The 27,127-nt window shown below is 45.0% G+C and overlaps 1 protein-coding gene across 4 annotated transcripts in view; it reads right to left on the bottom strand.

The window, feature by feature from the left end:
• Window positions 1-397: 397 nt before the first annotated feature.
• Tgfbrap1 (transforming growth factor beta receptor associated protein 1) overlaps window positions 398-27,127 on the bottom strand; it is a 49,050-nt gene continuing 22,320 nt past the window's right edge. For all 4 annotated transcript variants that reach the window (XM_034522061.2, XM_034522063.2, XM_076914948.1 and 1 more), the window contains 10 exons: window positions 23,178-23,372; window positions 20,309-20,463; window positions 16,129-16,211; window positions 13,270-13,611; window positions 12,510-12,567; window positions 9,792-9,935; window positions 7,590-7,736; window positions 6,723-6,882; window positions 4,808-5,241; window positions 398-3,068 (listed from right to left, as the gene is read on the bottom strand). In XM_034522061.2, coding sequence (XP_034377952.1) covers window positions 2,892-3,068; window positions 4,808-5,241; window positions 6,723-6,882; window positions 7,590-7,736; window positions 9,792-9,935; window positions 12,510-12,567; window positions 13,270-13,611; window positions 16,129-16,211; window positions 20,309-20,463; window positions 23,178-23,372 — 1,895 coding nt within the window. In that variant the 3' untranslated portion in view covers window positions 398-2,891. The remainder of the gene's footprint in view (window positions 3,069-4,807; window positions 5,242-6,722; window positions 6,883-7,589; window positions 7,737-9,791; window positions 9,936-12,509; window positions 12,568-13,269; window positions 13,612-16,128; window positions 16,212-20,308; window positions 20,464-23,177; window positions 23,373-27,127) is intronic.

Genomic DNA, 27,127 nt, shown 5'->3' with positions numbered 1-27,127 from the left:
AAAAGTAGAAATGTCTGTTTATATTTCTGGAATGTGCTCAGGATTTGGAATGCAGGAGCTTAGGGTTTGGAACATTTGGCTCTAAGGAGAATGAGTCGTCACCCAAAATCTTGGCTCACAAGGCCCCCAGTGCCTTGTTCATCTGAAGGCACTGCATATACACAAGTGCCCTAAGAATGAGCAGGAGAGAAATGCTGAGGCAGAGAGGTTTAAAATCCAGCCAGTTCGTAGCAGAGCCCGAGGGGCAGCTGCAGCTGCCACGGGTACTTCCAAGGGCACAGGGAAAAGTCTGAGTACAGCTGGGTTCTAGAGCTCCTATGGTGGGGCAGGATCTGTGGAGAACAGCACTTCAGCAAGGTGGTTTTTATTTTTTAAAAAATGACCCAAGAAAAGGACAAAGAATTAGAAGAATTTTAATAAAATCAACAAGTTTACATTTGTACATCTTGTGGATTTGGGACCCGTTAAGAGGCAAAGGAAGCTCGGAGGACAGATTCCTGTGGGAGAGCAAGCGGGAAGCAAGGGCTGCCCCGGTTGTGAGACAGGTGACAGTGTGACCCATTTCTCTGTGCTCCACAAGTGTCAAGCATGGCTCACAGAGGCTCTCAGTTCTGTGCTCAGGCCCAGTGCCCACAGCCTAGGTGACAGGCCTACATTAACACCTTGTAGGCAACAGCAGATAAAGTTCCCCCAAATTGAACAGCCCTGGTCCTCTTCAGATACCAATGTGACCCAAGCTCGGCCCGTGCTGCTCCAGCCAGGATGGTTGCACTGAGCCAAAGCGGGAAAGGGCCGAGTGCCAGCTGTTGTGCTACCCAGGGGACAGTCACAAAGGAGCAGGGCTGTGACAAAAGTATGCTATGTATTCATCTTAAAAACCGGATTTGTGAAATGGCCCCTGGGAGGGTGTGAGGAAGGAAATAATAGTTTGTAACATGTGAGGTGATTTGCTACCTTGTAGAAGTGTATGCTTTAAAGGATTGGGGGGAGGGGCAGCTCTTTATCGATTAATACTCAAGAGACTAGAGTCCCCCACGTTAGGAACGAACAGTCACAAGCCCTTTCTGAGACTGCACCTGTTTTGTGCATGAAAAACAGTGCTTTCAGGTTTGACCGTGCTAAGATTAAACACCAATTCATAGGCTGTAATGTCATGCAGTGAGAGAAGAGTGTTCTCAGTCATCCTTGGGACACAGTGGAGCTGCAAGGAGACTTCATCATTTATTCTCAGACATCAACACATGTAGGGAAAAGGGTGTCAGTTCCCTGAACACTCATGGGTGCGTTTACTTCCTGGCTTACTCAGAATCCCAAAGGGACAAGAAATACACCGATTATTGTAAGTGCAGAGATCATTTTGTCAAGAATGGACGGGGTGGGGGGAGGGTCTGGCAGATGGCGTGGGGCGTGTTCTGGGGCCATCCCATCAGCCCAGGAGATGATGCTTCTTTTCCAAGCATTTTAGTAGAAGAGTGTGCTGTCTGCTCTGATGTTCTCACAGAGTTACCATCCCGGGGATTGGCTCCGAGACTTCAAACAGAGCAGGGATATGGCAAGAGCTGCAGTTTGTCTGTGACAATGACAGACACCAAGTCCAGTTGGTCACAGATAAGACCTTTCCTCTAAGCGTTCAGGAAAGCTCAGGGCAGGCATGGAAAGTGTTGGCAGATAAGGTGGCCTGGCTTCCTAAGATCCTGCAGAAACACCTGTGGGCAGAACAGGGGCAGCAGCTCTGCCAGCTGCCTGCTACAGGGCAGAGGCCAGCATGAGCTTTTCCTGGTAGGCTCAGTGGTGTACTGATCACACTTCCCTTTGAATTTCCCAAGTATTCAGTAGGAGGTACACTTTAATGAGGAAAGAGATATCTGTAACGAGTAAGACTGACAAAATTTCAAATGAGAGAAAACTACAAAGATGATATGAAATAGTCAAATAAAAACATTCGAATTATTTATGTCCACCAAGGTGTTTCCAGTCAGCAAGTGGATGAAAAGGAACCTGTTTCTGGGACCTCAAACACCTGGGTCTTCTTTCTGTTGCAGTCTTCTGGACAGGCAAAGCAGCTTCCCACTTAGACCTCTTCTCTTAGAGGTCTTCTCTTAGACCCCAGCCACCCCCACCCCCGTGTGTGTGTGTGTGGGGGGGGTGCGTGCGGTTGTGCTGCGTGCATTCACACATGTGTGTAAGATGACAGCCTGTATGTGGGAGTTGGTTTTCTCCTTCCTCATGTAGGTTCTGGGGACTGAATTCAGGTTGTCATGCTTGGTGGCAAGTGCCTTTGTCCACTGAATCTTTAGCTCTTTCTAAATAGATTTCCATGTGCTAGGCAGCCAGAAGCATAGGACTTTACACCCAGTGAGTGCTTAAGTAACCGAAGCAGAGGGTTTCAGAGGTTGACAGCTGGATGGGAAGACCAGATGCTCCGTCCACTTTAGGGGCAGATGTGGAGCCTATGTGAGGAGCATTCCTCCTCAAAGGCAAGGTGCCCAGCTCAGGCTTCTGCACCCTGGACATTTGCCTGGGCCAGGCAGACCTCATTTTCAGGCCCCACCTGTGTCTGGATCACCCAGGCTACATTGCCTGCTTTTCAGAGCTGGCTTGTGCTTTGGATGACTGTAACCTCCTGGACAGGTAGACTCTGGCCTGTCACTATCCTGGGGGGAGGGGGGGTGTTCAGGCCTTTTCCATTTACATTCACAGAACAATCAGCAGTGAAGTGCCCTTGTTTCCCAGGGATAGCATTTCTCTCAAGTCTAGACACCTTCCTTTTGTTCTGGCGCTCTCTCTCTCTCTCTCTCTCTCACACACACACACACACACACACACACACACACACACACAAAAAAACAGGTTTGGAAAAGAATCTCCTTTGTAGCCTGGAATCACGCTTTTCAAGTCCGAGTGCCAGGGCTGGGCGAGCTGGGGGTTGAGTGTCTGCTGGCGGCACAGTGGGTATGCACAAGCCCTCCATTTGGGTATCTGACAAACACAGGTTCACCAAAAGGGTTCTGGCAGAGCTGGCAGAGCTTTTTCTCTGAGAGATGAACTACGCTTCCCTTCAGCTTCATCTGCAAACAGAAAGCAACAGTGAGGAGGCAGCAGAGTCAGGGTGGGTGCACACTGCCTGCAGACATGACTGCTGAAAGCCCTGCTCCACATCCACTTCTGGACACAGGGCATGAGAAATGGAAATAAATAGGACCGTTCTTAATGAGCAGACAGAGGAACAGGCAGAACTGCTTTCCTTTTATTTTTAAAGATTTATTTATCAGTTTTATGTATGTGTGTGCCTGCATGAGTTTATGTGCATCACATGCCTGCAGAGGCAAGAAAATGTCATAAGACTCCTGAAAGTAGAGTTGTGAGTCACCATGTGGGTGCTGGGAACTGAACCCAGGTCTCACAAAGGCAGTAAGGAGTCTTACCCTCTGAGCCATCAAGAGTCATTCTTCTTAAAGCAACCATTTTGTCTGGAAATTTCTATATAAACTCCTTCTTTCGGCACTCTCAAAGCATTGATTGTTTTAACCCCAGACAGTCACAAAGTCATGCTATCAGAGCTGAGTGGGATCAAGTAAGACCTTCATTTGCAAGTAAAACGCAGGACCCAGATCAGGGACGTGGTCATAGTCATTCAGTTAATTAGCGGCACATTCCCAGCATCACAATTTCGTTTTGTTGGAGGTCATAAGAAACAGCACTCTTGGCCCTAGTCTGAAAATTAGAACTTGAATTACAAAAGTTGAGGCTTCTCTATATGCTCTCTCTGTCAGTCTGGACAAGTCAGTCCACTAACAGGAGCAGGCGGCAGCAACCCACCGAATTCTCCCATGTGAACTAGTATCCTCAACACGCAGCCCTGTAGCAGGCAGGGTTAATACTAGGGAAATGTAAATAAAGCTCCAAAAGTAAGAGAGGAAGTTGCCAATGTATACACATGGGATGTAGGGAAGCAAAAGACCTTAAGACTTTAGGCTCTGAGGTGGGAAACAAAATGAAAACAAAACAGGCAGGCCAAATGCTAGAGAAAAAGGTAGAACACTCCTGGGGGGGGGGGGGGGTGGAACAGTACGTGCCTAGGACTGAGGTAAGGCATGCTGCGTGGCCAGGCAGGCAAGGCCACATGTATGCTGGAAGCAGCAGGAGGTGGGGACATGAGAGCGAGGGAGATTACATGTCCAGGCTGCAGGGCTTAAGGGAGGCTTATGTGTAGAACAGGACTCTTTTCTCTTTTAAACAGCCATCTGGGGCAGAAATGAAATTCTGTGGGTGTCTGAACTGGCTTGGGAGGCACTTCTGGGCTCTTCATTGTGACTGTCACAAGCCTCAGTTTTCTCCTCTGTGCAAAAGACATGGCTCCAGAAGACCACAAATAATGCTATTAAGTACTCAGAGTGAAGAATGCATCAGGGGTGTGCCACTCCAACACTGCTCTCCTTTCCTTGGCTTTCCCTACACAGCCTCCTCTGGTTTCCTCCCCTGTCTGAGACAGGTCTTGCACTGAAGCCCAGGCTGGTAGAAACTTACTATGCCCCTGGGGTCGACCTTCAGTTCCTGACCATTTTCCTCCCCCAGTGTCCTAAGCACTGGGATTAGTGGGGACGACATCCAGCTTCTACACACTGTCATGATTATCAGTGTCCAAAGAGGAAAACACCTCACTAATGCTATCCACACAGATCTCTGCATCTTGGTGAAAACACTCAGTAAAAACTGACCAAGACCAGTATTTCATAGTTTAAGAAAACTTACCTCCCATGCAACATGGGCTGTGAGGATCAAGCTGGCACAAAGGCTTGGCACTCACCTTATCATACATGTAAATCAGGTTTTCTGATTTGGCCAGGCCAAGAGCCACTTGTGTGGTCCTCCTGGCATGGATGCTGTCCCTCATAGCCCCTGTGAGGAATGGGCAGAGAAGCTGCACCGACCAGGTGTCAGGCAGCAGCTGTAGGACCTGGGTGGCATCAAATTCCCTGGCGTGATGGTTCAGTAAGTCCACAGCAGCCACAGTCAGCTCTTGGGCAGAGGGGCCTGCACTGAGGTACATGGAGAGCAGTGTGTGGAAGAGGCGCTGACGGCAGGCTGCATCCTGACCCTCGGAGCTCCACAGGCAGTAGTCCTCAGCTGCAGAGAAGTCCCCCAGCTCGTGCACCAGGATGTGCAGGGCCTTTTCATGCTCACCCAGCTTCCCATGGAGGATGGCACTTTCCATGGGCAGGCCAGCACCCTGGATTTTCTCTGTGAGACAAAATTGGCACTTAGTTATAGACTGGGCTGGCTGGCTGGCTGAGCTCACCTGCTTGTTCCTGCAGCCTCAGCAAAAGGAGGCTCTCTAGCTACCTAGACATTGCTAAATACTGCCACCTAGATGGTTGAGGGAGGCGGCTCAGAGTCAGGAAAACCGAAGAGAGCCTTCACTGCTAATGTTTAGGAAACAGGTGAGTCTGGTCTCAAAAGAGCCCCAATAAGCATCACCAGAGCCTTGGCTCCTGGTCTGGAGTTACAACACCATTACTCCGCCTTCCCAGTACAGAATCGTATGACTAACACACAGGGGAATAACTGTCCCTCCGCGTCTTCTGGAGGACTAGAATCAAGACCCTCCTGGAAAGACCCCCAAATCCCTTGTAGTGTTTTCAAGTAACACTATGTACTTGAGAGCACCTCTGAAGACTTGGGATACAATGAAATTGGCTAACAGTAATGCTGTGGTATTTATGTCGGATATTTTCAAGTCACAGTTGGTTGAATATACAGATGCAGAATCTATGGATAAAATTCAAACATCCACTTTACCGTAAAAACTATGTTCAACCCCTTTATACCAATTTAAAACACGCTTTGCTGAAAGAAACATGGGTTCAAGGTATTTAAACAAAATCCTATCTGTATTATCTAATGAGTTTCTGGAACAGAAAAAAAACAAAAAACAACAACAACAACAAAAAAAAACAAAACCTTTTGTTCTCCCTGTAGTTAGGCTTCCAGAAAATGGACAGCCCAGGGGCAGTGTCAGTCCTAACCAAGGGCTGCCCTTAGTGGGCTGATGGGCTGAGTCAACTGCCCAGGTCACTTTGCTCTCCTGTGGGCTGTGAAATAGAGGACAACATGAGATCTTCCATCCGTGCAATGGGATATTCCCAGGCAACACTCAGTTCAGTGCCAAGGGTAATACAAAATGATAGGCACTGGTATCCGAGGCTCGGCCACCATGGGCTGCTCCTCAGGCCTGATGCCTGAGGCAGGTATCACCAGTCACAGGGATAAAGGGCTGGCTGTATTGCCTGTGTCAAGTACAGCAGCAGGCACAGATGCCATAGCACACAAGCACCACCTTCTCCTACAGTAAATGTCAGCAAATAATTACTAAGAGGCTGTCATATTAATGCACAGACAGAGGTAAAAAGGAGCCGGGAACTACACAGATTCTATGCTCAGACTACGACCTTTCTCTTAAGGGGCTGAAGCATAGCAGATCTAGGGACCTTGGGGGTCCAGGTGCTACCCCCAGGGACACTGAGTAAGGAAGGTACCAAAGTCATTAGAAGGTAAATCATGAATGTTGGTGTTTTATAGCTCAATCCAAAACCCATCAGGATAGCTCTGAGGAAAAGCGCTCAAGGAATCAACCTATGGACTCAAATGCTGCACCCTGGGACACAGTCTCCTTGCCTCAACCCCACAGAAGTCTCTCACTGGGATGCTAAGTTTATCCTCACCTTTCAAAAAGTGGACGCGGTACAAATCAGACTTCTGGAGCAGCCTCCGGAGTTTGGACTGTGTCTCAGTGGCTTCTATGTCCTTGCCTCCAGTGGGTACCCTCTGCCGAAGCACCTCCTCCAGGTAGAGGACGGCAAGGTGGGTGTGATACTCTTCTTTCTGCAGGAATCAGGGACGTACCAGACACTTGAGGGAGCCTATGGCAGATTCTCAAACACAGTGGACAGGATACTTCCAGGGAACTGGAAGTTTCCCAGGAACCCCAACACAGAGTCATGTTGCTGTAGTTTATATACTAAATGTGTTCTCAAAGTCCCATGGGACAGCTACTGAGGTTGGGGGTGGAGCCTGGAAGGGATCTGGTCAATGGAAAGGAGTGGGACCATAGCAGAGGCAGTGGAACCTCAACCCCCTGCCCTGCCCTCTTGACTTTCTGGACACAACACTGCCTTTTTCTGCTAAGAAACCTAATAAAAAAGAATGGGACAACCTGTCATAGATTGAAAGACTATGGGGCAAAAGAACCCTCTGCTCTTCACAAGTTAATTGCCTTGGGTACTTTATCACAATGACGAAAAGATGATTAATGCATGTCGGGGACACCTGAGAGACTAAGGCTTTAGGTATTCTATGAATGACATCGCTTCTCCCATTTCCTGTGAGGATAACAAAGAAAAAAGAAAAGTGGAGTGGAGATGAGATACAAGATAAGCGTCTACTTCTGCTCCCTCTGGGTCTCTTTCACTAAGGCTCATATCCCTCAGATAACCAATAAGCACAGACTGAGTGACCAGGGTACAAGACCTGCCCAAAAAGCGACAGCCAGGTTCCCTCTCCTAAGCTGTTAGTCTAGGCTGAGTGCTCACCTGCAATCTCCTGTCGATAACGAGATGTTCCAGATACTTAACCAGGGCTTTAGGGTACTTCTTAAGGCAACTAATAATGTCGTCTGGATTAAAACTAGTCTGATGCTGCTCGTCCAAAGGTCTCTTGGTGAAAACTTGGACTCCAATCTGCAGAAAGAGCAGCAATTCAGTTTTCTTCATCATCCTGTTGGTTGCTCAACAGTCATGGTTTGGCTAAAACCATCATACAGGATACGCTGATGATAAGCAGGTACAACTTCTCATTTGCCACACTTATCTCAAAAATATGGAGAAAAAACAGTCCAGCAAGAAAGACCAAATAGTGTATGCCACAGACAGAAAAGAGGCGCTAAGTAACCCTTCCCACACACTGCTGGATTTCTTCTAAGATGGCTGGAAACTAACAAATGGAGTGGTCACTGGTAACAGGCTTTGACAGCCATGCAACAAACACTAGCACTATTAAGATTATCCCAAATAGAGACTGTTTCTTGCAAAGATTAAGTGAGAAAAATCCAGAAAGTATGAAAATTCATAGTGTACTCTTGGTTCTCTGAACACATTGTCTGGATAGTAGATTATTTACTGTGCTTGGCTAATTTGCCATCTGAACCTGTACAGCTTCCACACTGCCTTCCGATGCCTGCCATAAGGAGAACCCTGGATCAATTCTCCTTCTGAGGAAATACCAAGGCCATTGCACCTTGTTGGGTTCTCCTGGGCACTGACATATGTACTATTGCTTGCTCACATGTGTATATGCACACATACCCTCATACCCTGTGACCCCAAACATGAATGAGAAACATGGCACAGCTACAGGTCTAGATTGTGTCTCAGCTCTGCTTGCCTACATGACCTTAAAAGATGAACCAGAGGTCACATGGAGGGCTACCATGTGACACACAGAATAATTTCTGTGTGTTTAGCTGTGATCACTCTGTAAATGGAAAGGCCCTAAACGTTTCAATGACACTGTCCCTACACCATAGGAACACATTCAGGTGCATTCTGTAGGCATATGCACAGACATCAAGGATGAATGGAGAGGCCAGTGAGCAGGCTTAGCAGGTAAAGCTCCTTCCTGCTAAGCTTGAATATCTGAGTTCAATCCTTGAGATACATGCAGTGGAAAGTGAGAACTTCAGCTGTCCTCTGACCACCATATATACATACATACATACATACATACATACAGTATGGCACATGTAAATACATGTACATGCATAAATACACACAAATAAATACATACAAGTCATTTTAAAATGTTTCAATATGGAAGGAATAGGGGCTCTGACCCAGCTCAGGAAGTGAGATGAACAGGAGTCTGCCCTGCCCTGAATCAGGGTCTGATCTTATCTCTGCAAGGGAAGCAATGGAAATGGATCTGCTATGCTTGCTACTTGTGTCTTGGTAACTTGTGGAGCCTCTTTAAGATCTCTGTCCCTGTCTGAGCATGCAGCCTGGCTCTAGAGCAAGGGTTCTCAACCTGTGGATTGTGACTCCTTTGGGAATTATAAATCAGATATCCTGGATATCAGATATTTACATTATGATTCATAACATAGCAAAATTATAGTTGTGAAGTAGAATGAAATAATCTTATGGTTGGAGTCACTACAACATGAAGACCTGCATTAAAGGATCACAGCATTAGGAAGGTTGAGAACCACTGCTGTAGAGCCAAGGGCCAACAGCTGCTTTTCACTATTGCTCTGTCTCAACCTCCAAGATGAGCCAGTCCATGTTCATGACACTTGATACCTCCATGTCCACAGCCTCTCAGTAGAAGTGATGGAAGCAGAAGAGGACAATGGTCTTCCTGATGTGGCCCAGATCTGAGTCACCTCTTGAAAAAGACCAGTCTGTGTAGAGTAAGAACCTGCACTCATCCCAGAGAACAAAATGCAGACCTCTGTTCCCTGGCAAGTGAAGGGGGAACTGTAAGAGTGTTTTCAGAACACAAGGGGTGAAAGAAGGCTAGGCTCCTCTTATTTCTACAAGAGGCTCTGCAGGGAGAGGCTTCTGCAGAAACCGCAGCAGCAGCAGCAGCAGCAGCTTGTGCCACTTGCTTATTAAAAGGGGGATGGAATAAACAGGAGAAGGACATATGCAGCTTTTATCCTGCCACCTAAGGCTGAGGGGTGCTTTGGTGTCTTTCTCCCAGCCATCCCTAAGAGAACGCATTTATGAAACACAAACCTCCTCACTTTTCTGCAGCAGCCAGTCAGCATGGGTCCACACCAGTTCTTGGTCTAGGCAGTAGGTAAGAAAATCAACAATGTACTCATACAGGTCTGAGCGTGTAGAATCCTGGATGTCCCCGTTCACAATGTTCACCCACAACTGAAAAGAAATAAAAACAAAACAAAACAAAACAAAAATGTAGAGCTAGAACGTTATGTATCTTGTAGAATTCACTTAGAAAATGCTTGTTTTCTTACTTGGTCTCTCGTGATTTTCCAAACACACAGGATAAAACCTCTCACATGAAAATCTACAATCTGAACATTCACAAGCATGTTGACGGTAGAACCTGGATTTCAGGCTTACAGATTAGGTAGCTGATTGGGGTGGCTCTAGCTGTCCATGCGTTACTTCAAAATCTGAAAAACTCAAAAATCTAAAACTATTCAGGTCCTGAACATTTTGAATAAAGAATGATATATAGTACAGAAAGCTATAAATTCTAAAATCAGTTATAATTTTTTGAGAAATAAATCTGAAAACCTAAATGTGCCAAATCTAATTTTTCAAAATTTGAGATGATGCTAAATGTGGAAAATTCCATACTGTCAAACTTGGTTTTGAGAGCAGACTTATAAAAATTATTTTCATACTATTTGTGCAAGACCCAAGTAAAATTTAGTACACTTGGGTCTTATGTCCAAGACATCTCCCTTTGTGCATGCAAATACTTCAAAATCTAAAATAATCTGCAATACAGTGGTGATCCCCCAACTAAAGCTGATTACAGTGCTCAGTGCATTCTTGTTTTCTTCAGAACTGAATTCATCAGTTAAATAATTGAGTCAAAGGTCCACTGAAAAGTGCTGATTGTTTTAATAAAATCTCATCACTTATGAAGATGTGCTCCATATTATTCAAGTATGCAAATCTTTCTCCATAGCTGTGCTAATAGTATTATAACACACATACAGTAATTCTAAAGATGCCACTACTATATCTTAAAAAATAAATGTTTTGTCTGCAATATCCAAGTCTGCTCTTGGCCTTGAGGCATGTGTTGATGGGAACTCATTTTCCTGTTTTCTTCACTCTGAAATTATGCTCTTGTGATGCGTTAGCAAAGAGGCTGCAGACTAAACTCATAAAGGCATGGTCAAAGCCAGGGAGCTCTGAAGCCAGAAAAGGCTCACAAAGAAGGGAGCACCCAATGCAGTCTGAGAGGTTGCAGGGCAGGGAGAAGCCCATCCCCCCAGGGTGTGAGAAGGCACAGCAAAGATCAATGGAAAGCTGTAAGGTGCAGGCCAAGAGACAAGGCTAACAAATCAATGCCATTCAATTCAGACACAGCATCCCTGCTGGCCTTCACATCAGCTCCTCCATCAGGCAGGAGCATGAACTTGGTCAGCATCAGCTCTGTCCTGTTGCTGTGAGGGAAGCAATTGCCCAGCAAACTGTCAACAGCTGCTGTTATTAACAGTAGAAATTATAACACAATCGTTCCCTGCTGAGTTTCTAAAGTGACGTCATATGCCTAATGCCTACTGGCTCAGCAAACATATCACATTCAAGCTAATTCAAGCTAATTTCATAAAAGTAGAGAAAAGCAGTGGATATTAGCAATTAAGAAAGGTGGTAGGGAGTTGGGGCACAGAGGGAAGCTAGATACAGGTTACTAAAATACAGTTAAAGAAATAATCCCTAGTGTCCTGTGGCTCACTGGGGTGAATAAAAGCACAGTGAACATCTAAGAAGCTGGGATCCCAATAACTGTGAGTACATCACTTTCCACTGTAAGCACATGTCAAATGGTACGCTGTGTCCAATTACTATGCGACAGCTAATTTTCTAAATACATGCTTATGTGCATGTATGCGGCTGTGTGTGCATATGCTTTAGGTATATAGTGCCCATGGAGGCCAGAAGAGGGGCCAATCCCTAGACTCATAACCTGGAGTTCTGAGGTTGTGAGCCACCCAGCACCGGTGTAGCAATGACTGGAGTAGAGCAGCAACCGCTCTTAGCTCCAGGCCCCCCTTTCAACTTTAAAAGGAAGTCAACCTTGTTTTCATTTCTTCAATTTTCACAAACTCCATCTTGATAATGTTCTTTAAAGAGAATTAAAGACATCATTTCTTGGCCTTTGTGTCAAGAACAAGTATGGGGTCTTAAAGTCAACACTTTCCAAATAATTCACTTTTGAAAACAGTATTACTGGCCTGGAGAGATGACTCAGTGGTTAAGAGCACTGACTGCACATCCAGAGGTCCTGAGTTCAATTCCCAGCAACCACATGGTGGCTCACAACCATCTGTAATGGAATCGAATCCCCTCCTCTGGTGTGTACTCACCTACATATAATGGAAGGAAAGAAGGAAGGGAGGGAGGGAAGGAGGGAGGGAAGGAAGAAGAAGGAAGAAAGGAAGAAAGAAAGAAGGAAAGAAAGAAACAAAACAGTATTATTTTTGTTCTCTGCAGAAAAGACCAGATTAGGCAAAAGTGGGTTCTATGGATTAATGGGTTTCTAAAAAGTAACAGAAAATTATAGGTTATTGGCCCCAAATATGTGTAAATGTGGGAGCCCATACGCCTCAGTATACATGTGGAGTTTGAGAATAACTTTCAAAAGCTGGTTCTCCTGACACCATGGGTTATGAGGGTCAGAGGCAGGGGTCAAGCTTTGCACAGCTGGTGCTTTTCTGTACCAAGTCCCTAGCATCCTTTTGAACTCACCTGAACTGCAGAAGCGTCTTGTTTGTTGTAATGATAGAGCAGCCCCAGTGCAAAGTACCTGGAAGAGAAAGGGGTGGAAACAATGAACAAAGACACGCAGAGCTCATGCTCCACCCATGGTCTTCTGCCCACTCAGGAGGTGGCCCTTGGAGAGGTCTGGCTTCCTCAGAGAGACACATCTCAAGATATTGAAGTGTTAGTTGGAACCTTCTCCTTTAAATCTCTGGGAGCATTTCATAACTTTTTATAGATACAGCATCCTGAGTCACTACAACCAGGTGTTGGTGTGCACTGGATTTGAAACCAAACAGGTTGAGCAACTCTAATCTGAAACCTGGACTCTGAAATCTACCCAAACGCAGTGACCTAAGGGAGTTTGATCGACAAGATCAAGAAGGCTCAGCTATGTACTTAGATGTCAATCTTCTTGGCTGTGAGTGATTCAATTGCACTGTTACTACCAAGTATTGTCTTCTAAGATGAGTCCTGGTCTGACAACAGGACAAAGCTCACAGTAATTCACATTGTGCTTTCCAGCACGAGGAACAAGGACGAGAGTGAGTTTCTCCGAGGTCCTTTAGATCAGGAGGACATCATCATCTAAGGACTGTTTGGTGCCTATTATCACAAGGACTTCTTGGTGATCTTGATTTCTCATCAAGGCTGGCTGAGTCAGTCTCATAGCATCTCCTCAAGGGGCCTCATGGAGTGCAAGAGGGCTGTAGTGAAAGACACACCACGCAGGGTTGAGAACACTCACTTTTTGTGCTTCTCCAGCCAGGCAGCACTGTCTGTCAGCAAGCAGAAGTTCTCAGTGACCAAGAGGTCCAGTAGGCTGTCATGGTCAGCCTCTGCATACAGCTTGAGCAAGGCCGTGTCGATGTCTTCCTTGTAACCATTCGCTACCTCTGTGCTGCGGATTTCGTTCAGGTAGCTCATGAGGAAGCGCTTGCACTTGGCCATCTTCTCCTGGTCACCTTGGGTCAGCTGGTTCAGGTCTGCGTACTCATGAAGAGGAGGGTGAGACCGGGTGAAGGAGGAGGAGGTGGGCAACAGGAAGGGGTAGAGAGAGATCAGCTCCCGGACATCCAGCTGGCTGCTTCTGCAATTACAGTGTCAAACTAAATGAAGCAAAAAGAGAGAGAGAGTACACATAGGCACACTAACAATACTGGAGGGCAGTGCCTGTAGGCACATGTTAATGGGTGTGAATGTGTCCAAGCAATCACCCTCATTTGTTAGTATCAATGAAACACTACCAAACATGGTTCCAAAAGAAGCAGAGGAGACAAAGGTGAGGAACATACACAGATGACTGGCGAGTTCAATATCAAGACACCTGCACTGTGAGGAAAACCCACTGAGCTCTGGGATTCCTCAGGCAAGACAGAACTATGCCAAGAACAATGTGGCATCAATCTGAGTCAGGATAACCAGCATCTTCCTGATGCTAAATTCCAAATAGATTGTTCAGTGGTGCTTGAATAAGGGACTTTATCCTACCTAGGGCCATGCTATTACTAACATCTAGTAGGTAGAATCTAGGGATAAATGTCTTATAATGTGCCAGACAGGCCTGCCCCAACACCCTTACAAGAAAGAACCATCAGGCCTAAGAGCATTGAGGTCAAGACTCCGAGGGCTACAGGAGGGTTCCTGATACAGCAAACGTCTGCTCAGTGCTTAAGATCCAGGATGAACCTGTGGGAGAAGATCCCTCTTCTGGCAAGCATGAGTCCATGCAGTGCTTACTAGCAGGACAGTGCCCACACTAGATGAGAGAGGTCCCTTCCAAGCTTGTGTGGCTCTTTAGTAGCACAGGCCCTCTGGTGCCCTTGGGATCCTCATTCTAATACTTAGGCAGAGTTTGCTAAACAGTATGAAGACAGACTGAGGACCTCCAGAAGACACACAGCTTGGGTCCCATACATGAACAACACATGGGTTTTCTCACAGGTGTCAACCATGATGAGCTAGGAGTATGGCCTCTGGCACAGCTATGGGGTAGAGTCTATGGTCAGGGCCCAGAACAGAAACAAGAAGGTCAAAGTCAATCACTGCTGTCTGAGAAGCTTCTTACCCAGATGTCAGTTCTCAGTGACACAGTGACAAGGTGAGCAGCCACCAGCGTAATTCTGTGCTGTTGAGAGACTAACATGAATGCATGAGAACCTCGTCCTAATGACAGATAGGCCCCAGCTTCAACCTCTCACCAAAGTGGGGGACTTTTCCAGGCATGTACTCATGGACATCCTCCTGGTATCTTAGACTGACCACAGTATGTATTAGCAGCACCTATGACGTGAAAGTCAAGGGCAATGACACTGTCAGGACAAAACAAGATTTTCTGAGGTGCGAATGTACAAGGGGTCTACTTAAACTGAAGAACGCCAGTCTTTATATGACCAGATGGTGGCAGCACCTGGACTAGCATAGTAAAAAGTACTACTGGGGAGCCACTCCTCAAGAGATGGAGGAGTGACTTCCCTCAGAGACTTGTTCCCTATACCCCATTTTTGTGACAGAGGAAGACATCAAATCTGCTGTGTATTTCAGCAAATCCTTAAGACACAAGCAATCATCCTCAAGGAAGGGGAGAGGAAGCCTACCAGAGAGCATCCTGCTATGTCCCCTGGAATGTACAGGGTCTATACAGAGCTTTCTATGTATGTTGTTTGCTAGAAAGCTCTAGACCACAGAATGTTCTGGTGAAGCACTGCTCTTTAAAGTACTTAAAGACAATGATCCTAGCAGGTGCAAGCTCATTTCCCCAGAGGATGCTGAGCAAGTCTGTGAGTAACCATGGTCCCAGGAACACACTGGTGAGAACAAAGGACAGACACAGGGGCAAGTATGATGTCGAAGGTGTGCTTCCTACATAGATGGGTAAGGAAAACCAAGAGCAAGAGAGAATGCAAATGAGCAAGAGAAAAGGAGAAGAGAGAGGGAGGGAGGGAGGGAGGGAGGGAGGGAGGGAGGGAGGGGGAGAGGGGGAGGGGGAGGGGGAGGGGGAGGGGGAGAGGGAGAGAGAGAGAGAGAGAGAGAGAGAGAGAGAGAGAGAGAGAGAGAGAGAGAGAGAGAGAGAGCGCGCGCGCAGGGCCCACAGGAGAATCAGTCAGAATGGCGGGTGGCTGTCTTCCTTAAGATAGACTCACTTCCTGAGTGTGCCAACCAGGCATATACCATCTTGAAAGTCTATATATGATTCAAAGTTTTTATAGGTTTTCCCCAAAGCCCTTGCTTTCTCTAAACTCAGCTTCCAGTGAAATCTGTAGAAATGAGGTAGCAAGAATAAATATTCCTTAGAATCCACACATAACCATCCCACTTCAGAACACCACTGTCCTGACAATCCCACTCAGGAACACTACTATCCTGGTATGGCAGCCCTGCTACCTTCAAGGACTCTCCTCAGGAGCTGGGACAGTGGGCATACTAAGACTGGTGGTGGAGAGCAGGAACTATCTTGAAAGGTGTGAACTACCACAACAGCCCTTATCACTCCTACCCAGATCTCCATCTAGACATGCCATAATTCTCCCTTGAAACTGCAAGGATGATGGAGGTTCCCAGAGGGGGGACATTGAGTGACAGTCCTGCTACCAACACTTCAAATTACCTGAAGAGCTCTTTGGCTTCCAGGAACTGGAGTTGTGCAAACTGTATAAAGCCTGCCTGCTGCAGAATCCTTCTGTACATTACCTACAAGGAAATAAGAATCAATCATCTCCTAAAGACACCTTAAACTATCAGATGTCATCCACATCCTGGTTTATCACATTCCACAGAGATAAGAAGTTACTAGTTAAAAAAAACCTTAAATCTATGTATGTAGTTTCCCTCAGTAGTGGAAAGGCATGAGTTTCAGGGCCCTACAGATATCAACATATGCTCAAGTCCTTTATATAAAACAGCGTTGTATCCCTTAGGATCTGTGCAGATCCTCCTACTAGGTTACATGTAATACCTAGTAATATGTAAAACTATTATAAACAGTTCTTATACTATGTAGTTTATGGAATAATGTCCAAGAAAACAGACTCTATACCTTCAGTACAGATGCAATCTTTCTTCTTGTGGTGTTTGAGGTGGAGCCCAGAACCTCATGCACGTAGGGAAGTGCTCTACTGAGCAGAGGAGCTGAACACAGACATACACACACTCTGATTCCATGAACCCATAATGTATAGCTTCACCCCGGGCTCAATCCACCAGGTTTCTGTGACTGCTTCATCCTCTGTTGCTCAGGTGGAGATCAAAGACCTCAGGGGCTCTGGCTTGTTCTTATACCCCTCTGAAAGTGACTTTGCAGGAGCATGTCTCACATCACCCTTCACACAAGGCTAGTCAAACTTAAGTATTACATAGATACATGGGTCTCTTAGCCAAAGCTGAGGTAGTGTTGTGTGCCCTATCTCCTGGAGACGCTTGGCTCACATTAATAACGGACTGTCTAAAGTTCTTGCAGTAAATTGCCACCTTGCCTGTACATGGACCACTGCAATCCAACTTAACTTGTCTACAGGATTCTTCCATTCTTGTAACATCCAACAATAATAACATACACACAGAGCACTGGCTGCTCTTCCAGAGGTTCTGGTTTCAATCCCCAGGACCAACATGGCAGCTTATGACTGTCTGTAACTCTAGTTCCAGGGGATCTGACACTCTCACACAGACATACCTGCAGGCAGAAAACCAATATACATAAAATAAAAGTAAATAAATAAATCTTTGTGGGGAAAAAAGGCTAGGTGTTGGTGGTAGCACATGCCTTTAATCTCAGAGAGGCGGCCAAATCTCCTGGGTCAAGATCACACTGGTCTACAGAGTGAGTTCCAGGACAGCTAGGGCTACACAGAGAAAACCTGTCTCAAAAAACGGACATCACACACTTCAGGAGAGCCCGGCCTTTTCTTGTTTTGGTCACTGCCCATTTCTGAGCTCTGTTAAGGTTTGTCTGAAATGGTTTCTAGATACATTTTGTTGCATGTTTTCACACATGCCAACATCATCATCCTGGCACTCTGTCTCCCATTTGAAGATGGTTTTCACTGCTTTTCAGTGGTGTGTGTGTGTGCGTGTGTGCATGTATGCATGTGTGTGTGAATTCATTTGGATTGCTGGGCATCAAAGAGAACTCCTTGTGCATGCTGGGCAAGTGCTCTGCTACTGAGCTGTGCCTCAGTTCACCATGGTTTTAAGGAGCGCTGCAAGCATAGCAGCAGTTCCTTTAGGGGAGTCGATTTCAGCACACTGCTTAAACTGCCTACCTACCTTCTTTTTATCTGCCTTTATCTTTCTTCTCTGAAAACTTGACATCTGACCCAATGGCTGGACTCACTACACCACCTTGTAATAATAAGGAAAAAGCGAGTCCTTCTGCCCACTATGCAGTTCTATTTCTGGAAGTAGAGATAATATGAGCCATGCTTGTAGCAGAAGGATTAGAAGGACCCATCAAGCATGATAGAATTCTTAGGCATATCCAGGCTTGCTACAGAGAAGTCAGTGACAGCAGCATCTTCATGAGTCCACCAGACTTGAATGCCACCCTTGTGTCACTGTGTCTCCCCACACTCCTCTACCCCACCCCAGAGGGAAACAGAACCACCACCAACTTCACAAGTCTCTATTATAGTCTACAAAGTTACTCCCAAATTCCTGTTAACAGAACTTGGAGGTGTAGTGCATGGGATGCAATTAGGGTTGGATGAGGTCATGAAGGCAGGACCCCTAGGATGGTACTGGTGGCCCTCTTGACAGAAGATGAGAGCAGAGCCAGCACATTAACTCTCACTATATGTGCTGACTTGGGGTCAACAGGTATGAACTGAACACAGGCTTCAAAGGGGCAACATGAGCTGTCGAAGATGTGTCTAGAAAAAAGGGTGAGACCAGTCAGTGAAGCACTTCACCTGGGCAATGACGCATCTTTTGAAATCTTGGCATGTGCATGGGACGGCACACACACACACACACACACACACACACACACACACACACACACACGGCTGTTTGCATAGCTCAAGGAAAATAATCCTCACATAACAAGAGAGTTGAGTCTGCAGCATTACAGGGTGAAGGCAGGGGTCAGATGCAAATGAACAGAAACCCCTCACAGGAGGGGCTGGAGGCTGGACAGCAAGAGAATGCCTGTGATTTCATCAGGGACTGGCTATACCCTCTGCTCTTGTCAAAAAGAGCAGAGGTGGGAAAAAGCAAATTAAGAAAATGCTGAATAACTTGAGTACAGTGCATGTGGTGCTTGTACGACAGGGTAGCCCTTCAGCAGCAACAGACACAATGCCATGGCTGCCCACGGCCCAGGCACACTTCACCACCACAGCCCTCTCTTTCTGCACTGGCTGGACAAGGGAGGTAAGCACTAGCAGTCAGGAGCATTGTGCCTTTGAGTTTGCTGCCCCCTGCTGAATGCTGATGGGTCAGTGCCACTTCGGCAAGCCAGGAGCAGGGATAAGAACTGTTTACAGACATCTCTCCTTCCAAATCCCCAAACCATGGAGGACACATGCGCCTTTCATTCACTGGCAGAAGCGACTAACTACTCTTTGCTCTATGAGGCAACTTGCATCCAAACACATTTTTTTTTCTGCCATAGCAACCAATTATGGGTAAAATCTAAGTGATTGATTCAGATGATAATAGAAATGGCTACACACCACCAGTTTTAGTTGTTAGTTGCTGTTCTTTTCGCAGCACTAGGGTCTGGACCTAAAACCTCACTCAAGCTAGGCAAGAGTATGTCACTTTGTACTTTGAGACAGGGTTAACCCAAATCCCCAGGTTGGCATTGAACTCACTCTGTACCTCAAGCAGGCCTTGAACTTGAGGTCCCCTTACCTCAGGCTTCCAAGTAACTGGCTTTACAGGTCTAGGCCTCCAGGTTCAGCTAACATGTTTTAGCACTCTCAAATATGTAGAGTGCCCTTAATGAAACAGCTGATCAAGTAGGAATTTTAGAAATGTAATTGATATTGACTGTGTTTATCATATAAATAATATTTAAAAGTAACATCTGTCCAGCGTGCTTCATGTTTTCTCCTGGCCAGGTACAGTGACCTGTGCCTGTGGTTCCTGTACTTGGAAGACTAAAGTGCTGTGAGGGAATGAGTGGCTGGGCTCCTGAAATCACAGGTACTTTATCTGCATTTCAGGCAGAGCATTGGCTACAGATGATAAAAAAAAAAAAGGACTTTTTTGAGGGGAGGATGCAGCCCTTTGACACTGTAACATAGTAACATGTGGTCTACAAATGTACTGGATTTATACAAATTGGATTTATAAATGTTCATTTATATTTATACAAATGTATAAATGTTCATTTATAGCTATCCTGGATGCGAGTGGCCCATGCTCCCTGCTGTGTACAGAAAGGACATGCATGCAAATTAATTCAACCCCACCTCAACAAATACAAGGTCTAAAATCAGAGACCAGTTTGGCCTGACTTGACTTTGATGGCTTATAAGAACCATGTTCATAGCTCTTCTGAGCTGATGACTGAAGAAAGGAGTGGATTTCAAATACAGCCTAGTGTACCAAGGGAAGAACTAACAGTCTGGCCTTCCACAGTCAGCCGTGCAGTCTTAGTTGAGCCATTTGGTCGCTCTGTAATTTGCTTCCTTACCTACAGAACACGAGCTGTGTTGAGAAACATTACAGGACGGGCACAAAAGACCTGCACAGGGTCTTCTGTCAAGTGAGCCCGGTGCGTGTGGTTAAATCCTAATGCTTGTGCTTACAGGCATGCTTTCTTGTGACCAGTAATTAACAACCTGAAATTTCTCTTTTGGAATGTTCCTCCGGGCTCCTTTTGCCAAGACCAAAGCCTCCTCCACTCTCCGGTTTGCTAACAGATCCTGTATTTGTTTTTCCAGAGGTAATGGAACCAAGATGTAAACTCCTTTACTTGTGGCAACAATCACTCTTCCTGAGGGGAGGAAAAGAAAAACATGAACAACGTTGGAAGAGAAAAAGCATTGCCTCCCTCGGTACATGACTGCTTCCCTCACACTGGGCCCTTATCTGATCTGCTAATCACTCCCACCAGCTTTTTCAATACCATTCCAAACATTATGGTACGATGCTTCCCTTTTCTTCCGCCCACACTGACAACTGCTGGGAAGGGTAAACTTTAATGTCACATTGCGAAAGGATAAAGTGTGCTCTTTACCCCTTTTCTATGTGAAACTGCCCACTGATTTAGAAACCCATGAGGAGACACATGATGCAGAGTCCAACGAAGCTACAGAGCTCCATCATGGAACATCATCAAAACCTCACTGAAAACTTTTTCCTTCTAAAGTTGGTTTGCATACACTAAGATTTTAATGCAATGTTTTCAACTCTGAGATAGTATTTCATGGCTTCCCTACCATCCTGCCAGCTGTCCTTGTCCACCATTGTAGACCTTGTACCCAAAACTTTACAGCAGCAGTTCTCAACCTGTGGGTCAACTCCTTTGGAGGTTGAACAACCCTTTCATGGGGTCACCTAAGACCATCAGAAGATAGATACTTACATCACAATTTATAACAGTAGCAAAATTACAGTTATGAAGTAGCAACAAACATAATGTTATGGTTGGGTGGTGTCACCACAACATGAGGAACTATATTATAGGATCACTGAATTAGGGAAGTTGAGAATCACTGCTCTACAGAAGTCTGTCTGTGAAAGAGTCAGGAGTGCAGTCTACACTAGCTCCTTCCACTGAGCTTCCGAATTACACTCTGATCTTCTCTTAACTCAGCAGTCCCTCTTCACGGGAAGTAGTAACTTACTTCTTCTGTCTCCTGCATCCCAATTAAAGTGCTTTCCCTTGTTTTCCAGTGTCTGGCCTCTGCTTGAAGCTACTCTTCCAAGGAGCCTCTGCTCCCATGTAAGGAAGGCTACACTGTTCTCCTCCATGACTGTAATCCCTGTGCTAGTGTGAACCACTCAGTATTCAAAGTCTTGAAAGTTGAGCATGCAGTTGGCCCCCTATGTCTACAGATTACATGTCTGAAGCTTCTGAATCTGCAGGTTCAATCCACCAGGAATCAAAAATATCTGGGAAAGAGATGATTGCATTTGTAGTTGCACATGAGATTTTTTCTTTGTCATAGTTCTCCAAACAATAAATGAAGTATAACAACTACTTAAATAGTTTGTGCATGGCTTTAAGTAATCTAGAGATGATTTAAAACCAGCAAGTAGGTTCTAGGCTAATACTAAGCCAAGTCATAAAAGGGACCGAAATGTTCATGTATTTCACTATGTGTACCAAGGGATGACTGTAATTCATGTGCCCGTGTTTAACTGGATCTGACCCCCATCATTGTGGGTGTTGCATTTCTTACTAAGGTTATATCAATCCCTAGCATCTCATACACCAGGAAGGCACTGTTCAGAGAACAAAGGGATCATTAAATGGCAAGTACAGGTATTATTTAGACTTATAAAATACTCAAAGCCACTCTTTGGACAAGTTGGGGACATGAGTATGGATGGGCCAGTATGGTGGAAAGAAAATGGCCCCCATAGGCTCATAGGGAGTGGCACTATTAGGAGGTGTGGCCTTGTCTGAGGAAGTGTGTCACTGAGGGATGGGCTGAGGTTTCAGAAGCTCAAGCCAATGTCTCAGTATCTTTCTGCTGCCTTCTGATTCAGATGTAGAACCCTCAGCTCCTCTTCCAGCACCATGTCTGCCTGCAGACTGCCATGCTTTCTGCCATGATGATAATCAACTGAACCTATGAAACTATAACCCAGTCTCAATTAAATGTTCTTCTTTATAAAAGTTGCCATGGTCATGGTGTCTCTTTACAGCAATCGAAAGCCTAACTAAGGCAGTGGGCTAGTAGATGGTGCTAAAGAACAAATATTAACATTCTCAGCTATGAATGTTCTTAGGAGATTTGTGCAGGTCAGTATTCAATGATACAATACCCACCATTTACTTACAAACAATGCTGTAAACACACCCAAGCTTCTAATCTGGGTGAAGAGAATGAAAATGTTCAGAATGGAACAGAGAGGAAGTGAAAATTGTGCACATTATACTTAGGCCACTTGCCAACTGTGCCTAACCATACTGCAGCCTCGATGCATTCACCTTCCACACACACCAACGACCTGCCTGTGGGGTCTCTTGTTCAGACACACCCTTTTCTCTGCTAGAAGGCTCTGCATACACCTGCTTGGCTGATTCCCATTCATCCTTAAACGGCATCCCCAGGAAGCCCTCCCTGATGTGTCCAGCCAAGTTCTGAACCACTGCGGTTCTTTGCTGAAATGCCTCACCCTGCTGTCCTTGAAGCACAGAAACTGCACTACAGTGATTCCCTTTTCCTTTTCAAAGATTTCTTTCTTTTATTTTTGTGTGTGTTTGTGTGTGCTCCCACATGCATTTGTGCGTGTGTGGGATGCATATACACAGGTGCCCATATTCAGCTGAGAGCAGCCTAGTACTGGGAATTAAACCTGGGTCCTCTGCAAGAGCAGCAAGAGCACTTAACCACTAAGCCATTTCTCCAGTTCTGTTTAATATTATCATCTCTAAGCATAAGGCCCGGCTCCTAATGTGTCCCCAATAACATTGACTGTAGAAAGATCACAGAAGGTTTAGAATGGAAACGTTAAGATTTCTATTTCAACAGGTACCTTCAAAGTCCTGCAGGATGTGACCCTCTTTAAATGGTAGGGTCTGTTTCTGCTGCTGATCCAGCATGCTGTGAACTGTGATGAATTCGTCATCGAGCGCTATAACATAGGGAAAGCAAACAGCTGCCCCAATCACATTTTCTGACCAGTGCACAGGGGCACGCTGGGAAATCCCCGCCACGGTGGCAAACATGCCTAAAAAATAAAAAGGAGGTGTCTTCAAATAACTATGAGGTAGGTATTCTTTGCCATAGAAATGACTGAGTGAAAAGTAACTCTCCTTCAATTCTCCTACAGGCTTGCATTTTTAAAACAATAACAGAATATATTCTCATGCAAACAATCATGTATCACTTATCACTGTGAAGAGAACTACCTTATTCAGAGTGCATATCATATCTGCTTCTAATTACAAATGCTATTTTAAAATGTTTCCGTTGAACTTACATGCCCATTTATAAATGACTTGGGAAGCCTGGCATGCTTTCTTCCATATCCACTCCTCCACCTAGCTTGCCTCTGGGCTTCAGCTCTTTTTCACACATTTGGTCAACATATTTACTGAGCACCTGCCATGTGTCAGATGCTCTACAATGAGAAGCTGGCTATGTTTAGAGTTGAGGTCTGAGCACTGATTATTGGTTTTACCCCTTTATCATTGAGAATGTGTATGAGCTATAAGAATACATATGCTGTAACACAGAAAACTTGGTTTCTTGATTCAAGACAGACTGCTGTGGAGTGTTTGTCCATAATAAGCTTGTGACAGTTATGTCCACTGTACATAGGCACTGATATTAGGGAATACTGAGATAAATATTTTGACCCAGAGGTGTCAATCGATTTTAACTTTAACTTCTGAAAGCATCACAATGTTGTTTCCAAATGATTAGACATCACTGAAGCAATCAATGGCTTCTGTTATAACATGAGGTGGGAGGGGAGACAAGTATAAGATGAGGGGCCAAGAGCTCCATTGCTTTGGGCCTCTGCTGGGGTAGCACACTCTATCAGGAGCATGAAGCAGGACGATGTCATTTGCCTCATAAATCAGGATGCCAACTGAAATGGGGAGGGAGGAACCTAACCTTTGTCAAGACCCACCCTAAGGACTTCTCTCCAGATTCCACCTGCCTAGAAAAGCAGTTCTCAACTTGTGGGTTGTAACCCCTTTATAGGGTGCTGAATGACCATTAGGGTGTGCCAAAGATGACTGGAAAACAGATATTTACATTAAGATTCATAACAGTAACAAAATTACAGTTATAAAGTAGCAACAAAATAACTTTATGGTTGGGAGTCACCAGAAAATGAACTATATTAAGGGTCACAGCAATAGGAAGGTTGAGAATCACTGTGCTAGGCTGAGATCCACCATTCTCCAGTGGCCACCCTAGAGACTAAGACTCTATCACAGGGACCTTTTTGGGGACAGACATCCTGATCATAGCAAACAGTAACACCAAGTGTACAAAACAGCATCAAAAAAAAAAAAAAAAAAAAAAAAAGAAACAAAAAAACCACTGAGAAAGTGAAGCACAGCTATGAATGAAGACCAAGTGGGGAGGTTAGTACTATCATTGGAAGTCAGCCAAAGAGGCCAAAAGGAAGAAGAAGACAGGGATGGCAACGCTGGTAATGTGATGCTACCTCCACCAAGTCATGAGATAAATACAAACAGGCAAGGGATGAGCATGGAGCCACCCCAAGGATTCTGCTGAATTCTGGGTCAAACAGCTATGCTTTGAGCAACAAGAGCCCGTGATATACCGCTCAACACTGTGAGTCAGAATCACTGCACTTACCTTCTCAAGAGAATCACACAATGCAGAGGCTCTGGCTAATGGCTCTGACATAGAGAGGGCAGAAACCAGGTATCATGAACCACAGCTTCTGCAGTCTCACTGGAATGAAGGAGCAGAGCCCTAACTCCCAAATGAGGTCAAGTCAAGCTAGGAAAGAACCCTAAGAAGAGAGATCCATGCTAGACTGTTGCTAAAGTGTCCCAGCTAGCTCTCTTCTTCCAGGCAGGTGATGAAGTCTGTTGATTTTATACTACTGAAGGGGCCTAGATGTTGTCAGCATGCAATCTAAGAGATTAGGAAAGGCCACACCAACTTTTAAGACCATTCATTTTTGGCTATGTCCCTTCTAGGTTCAAGCCTACTTGTGAGCTAAGTCCACATAACATGCAGAGCAACTGCATTATTTTTCTTGTCTGAGAAGCACCATTAAGGGGGAATAGTCAAAGTTTTATAAAAAATGTCTGGTAAATTTGCCTTAAGAAAGGTCATGAATGATCTCTTATGACAAGCTACACTCAGGGAGAAAGACAGAATCGAAACTAGAAATAGGAGTCATGCTGAAATGTGCACTTACAATCTTGATAGTAATTTGTTTGAACTCTTAATTTCTGGAGCCATGTAATGATGCTACTGATAGAACCTATATCTACATATGGTGTACATAAAAGAACTTACACATGTTCTGTCTATTTGCTTATAACTGTATTCACTACAAGCAAAACAACAATTAAGTAGGTTGGTTCATTTACTTATGATGCTCATACAGTTGAGATATAGTAAACTCGGGGGGGAAATGCACCCAGACTATGACTGTGCTTTCCCTTTAAACTGACACTATGACCAAGAGAGGAACATAGAACTTGTGTTCCTGTGAAGCCTTCATAACCAGAGCAGCTAGGGCTACACTAGAGGACAAGTGAATGGAATGGGAACCCCAGACACAGATCCAGTGTATCATAAAGTTAGTGTCTATCCAAGGCAGCCACCAGAACCAGCAACAAGAAGGGCTCTGCCAACAGTTTGTGGGCATAGTGGACAGTCATATAAAAAAAAAAAAAAGATAGCAATTGAATCAGTTCTTTACATGGTAATTCAGGAGACCACATAGGTAACAAGAAAACACAAGTATTTGTCTATAACCTGGAAGACAGGGAAGCCTCCTAATTACAACTCAAAACATAAAGAAAAAGTTCAAAAAACTGATACACTGGATTATGTGGAACTTTGTAAGAGGAGATTTTACAAGGCAAAAATTAGAAAGAAATACCTGAAAGGCAGACACATTGGTGTCTCAAATATATAAAGGACACCAGACAAGGCTAGTAATGACAGAGGCTTGGGTGGGGGTAGGGGGTTCAGTGAGTGATAGCATATGTGCTTGGCACAAATGAGGCCGAGTTCAGTCACTAGCACAATAAATAAACAAACAAATAAAAAATCAACCAACCAGACTAAAAATATATAGAATAGGTGATTCCTTCTAACCTAAAGAAGCACAATAGACTCCTAAACATAAGGAATTCTCAACCTGATCACATAGAAATGTGCTACACTGACAAGAACACACAAATTGGCAGTATACTCTGTTGGCCAAGCCTGGGGGGAAAGCACTGGCCATTTGTCTTGAAGGAGAGTATACATAACCCTTACCAAGGGAGACATGGTAATACCTGGTGCAAGGATATTGGGATCAAGCATTTTCTTTTTCTATCAAGCCATGGACAGACATGAAAGAGTCTTGAATACATAGTCAAGTAAAAGCAGCCACTCTGAAAGGCAACATGTCATATAATTCTAGAATACATCCTGTCAAATGTTCATCACCAAGAATGAGCCCTAATGAGTCTGAACTCTCTTTATTAATGAGGTGTTAATCAGGTTCACTGACTATATCTGAAAAACCACTCTGGTAGGAAATGGTGACCCCAGTCACAATGGAATTTCAGTACACTTTGGTCATGCAGACCTACTATGACCTGGCCACTCATTTCCAATGTTGCCAGGCACTCATGAGGATAACCATGTGTCACATGTCATCTGGTCCCCAGCAAAGGCATGTGAATATCATGTCCCCTAGTGACACTGTCATATTAACTGACCAACAGATACGCTGATGATTGTACAATGACAGAAGTACGTAATGAT

This window comes from Arvicanthis niloticus, chromosome 17 (assembly GCF_011762505.2).
Source record: "Arvicanthis niloticus isolate mArvNil1 chromosome 17, mArvNil1.pat.X, whole genome shotgun sequence".
Taxonomy (NCBI): Eukaryota; Metazoa; Chordata; class Mammalia; order Rodentia; family Muridae; genus Arvicanthis; species Arvicanthis niloticus.
The sequence above is the reverse complement of the archived record's forward strand: the minus strand, read 5'-3'. Positions and strand labels throughout refer to the sequence as shown.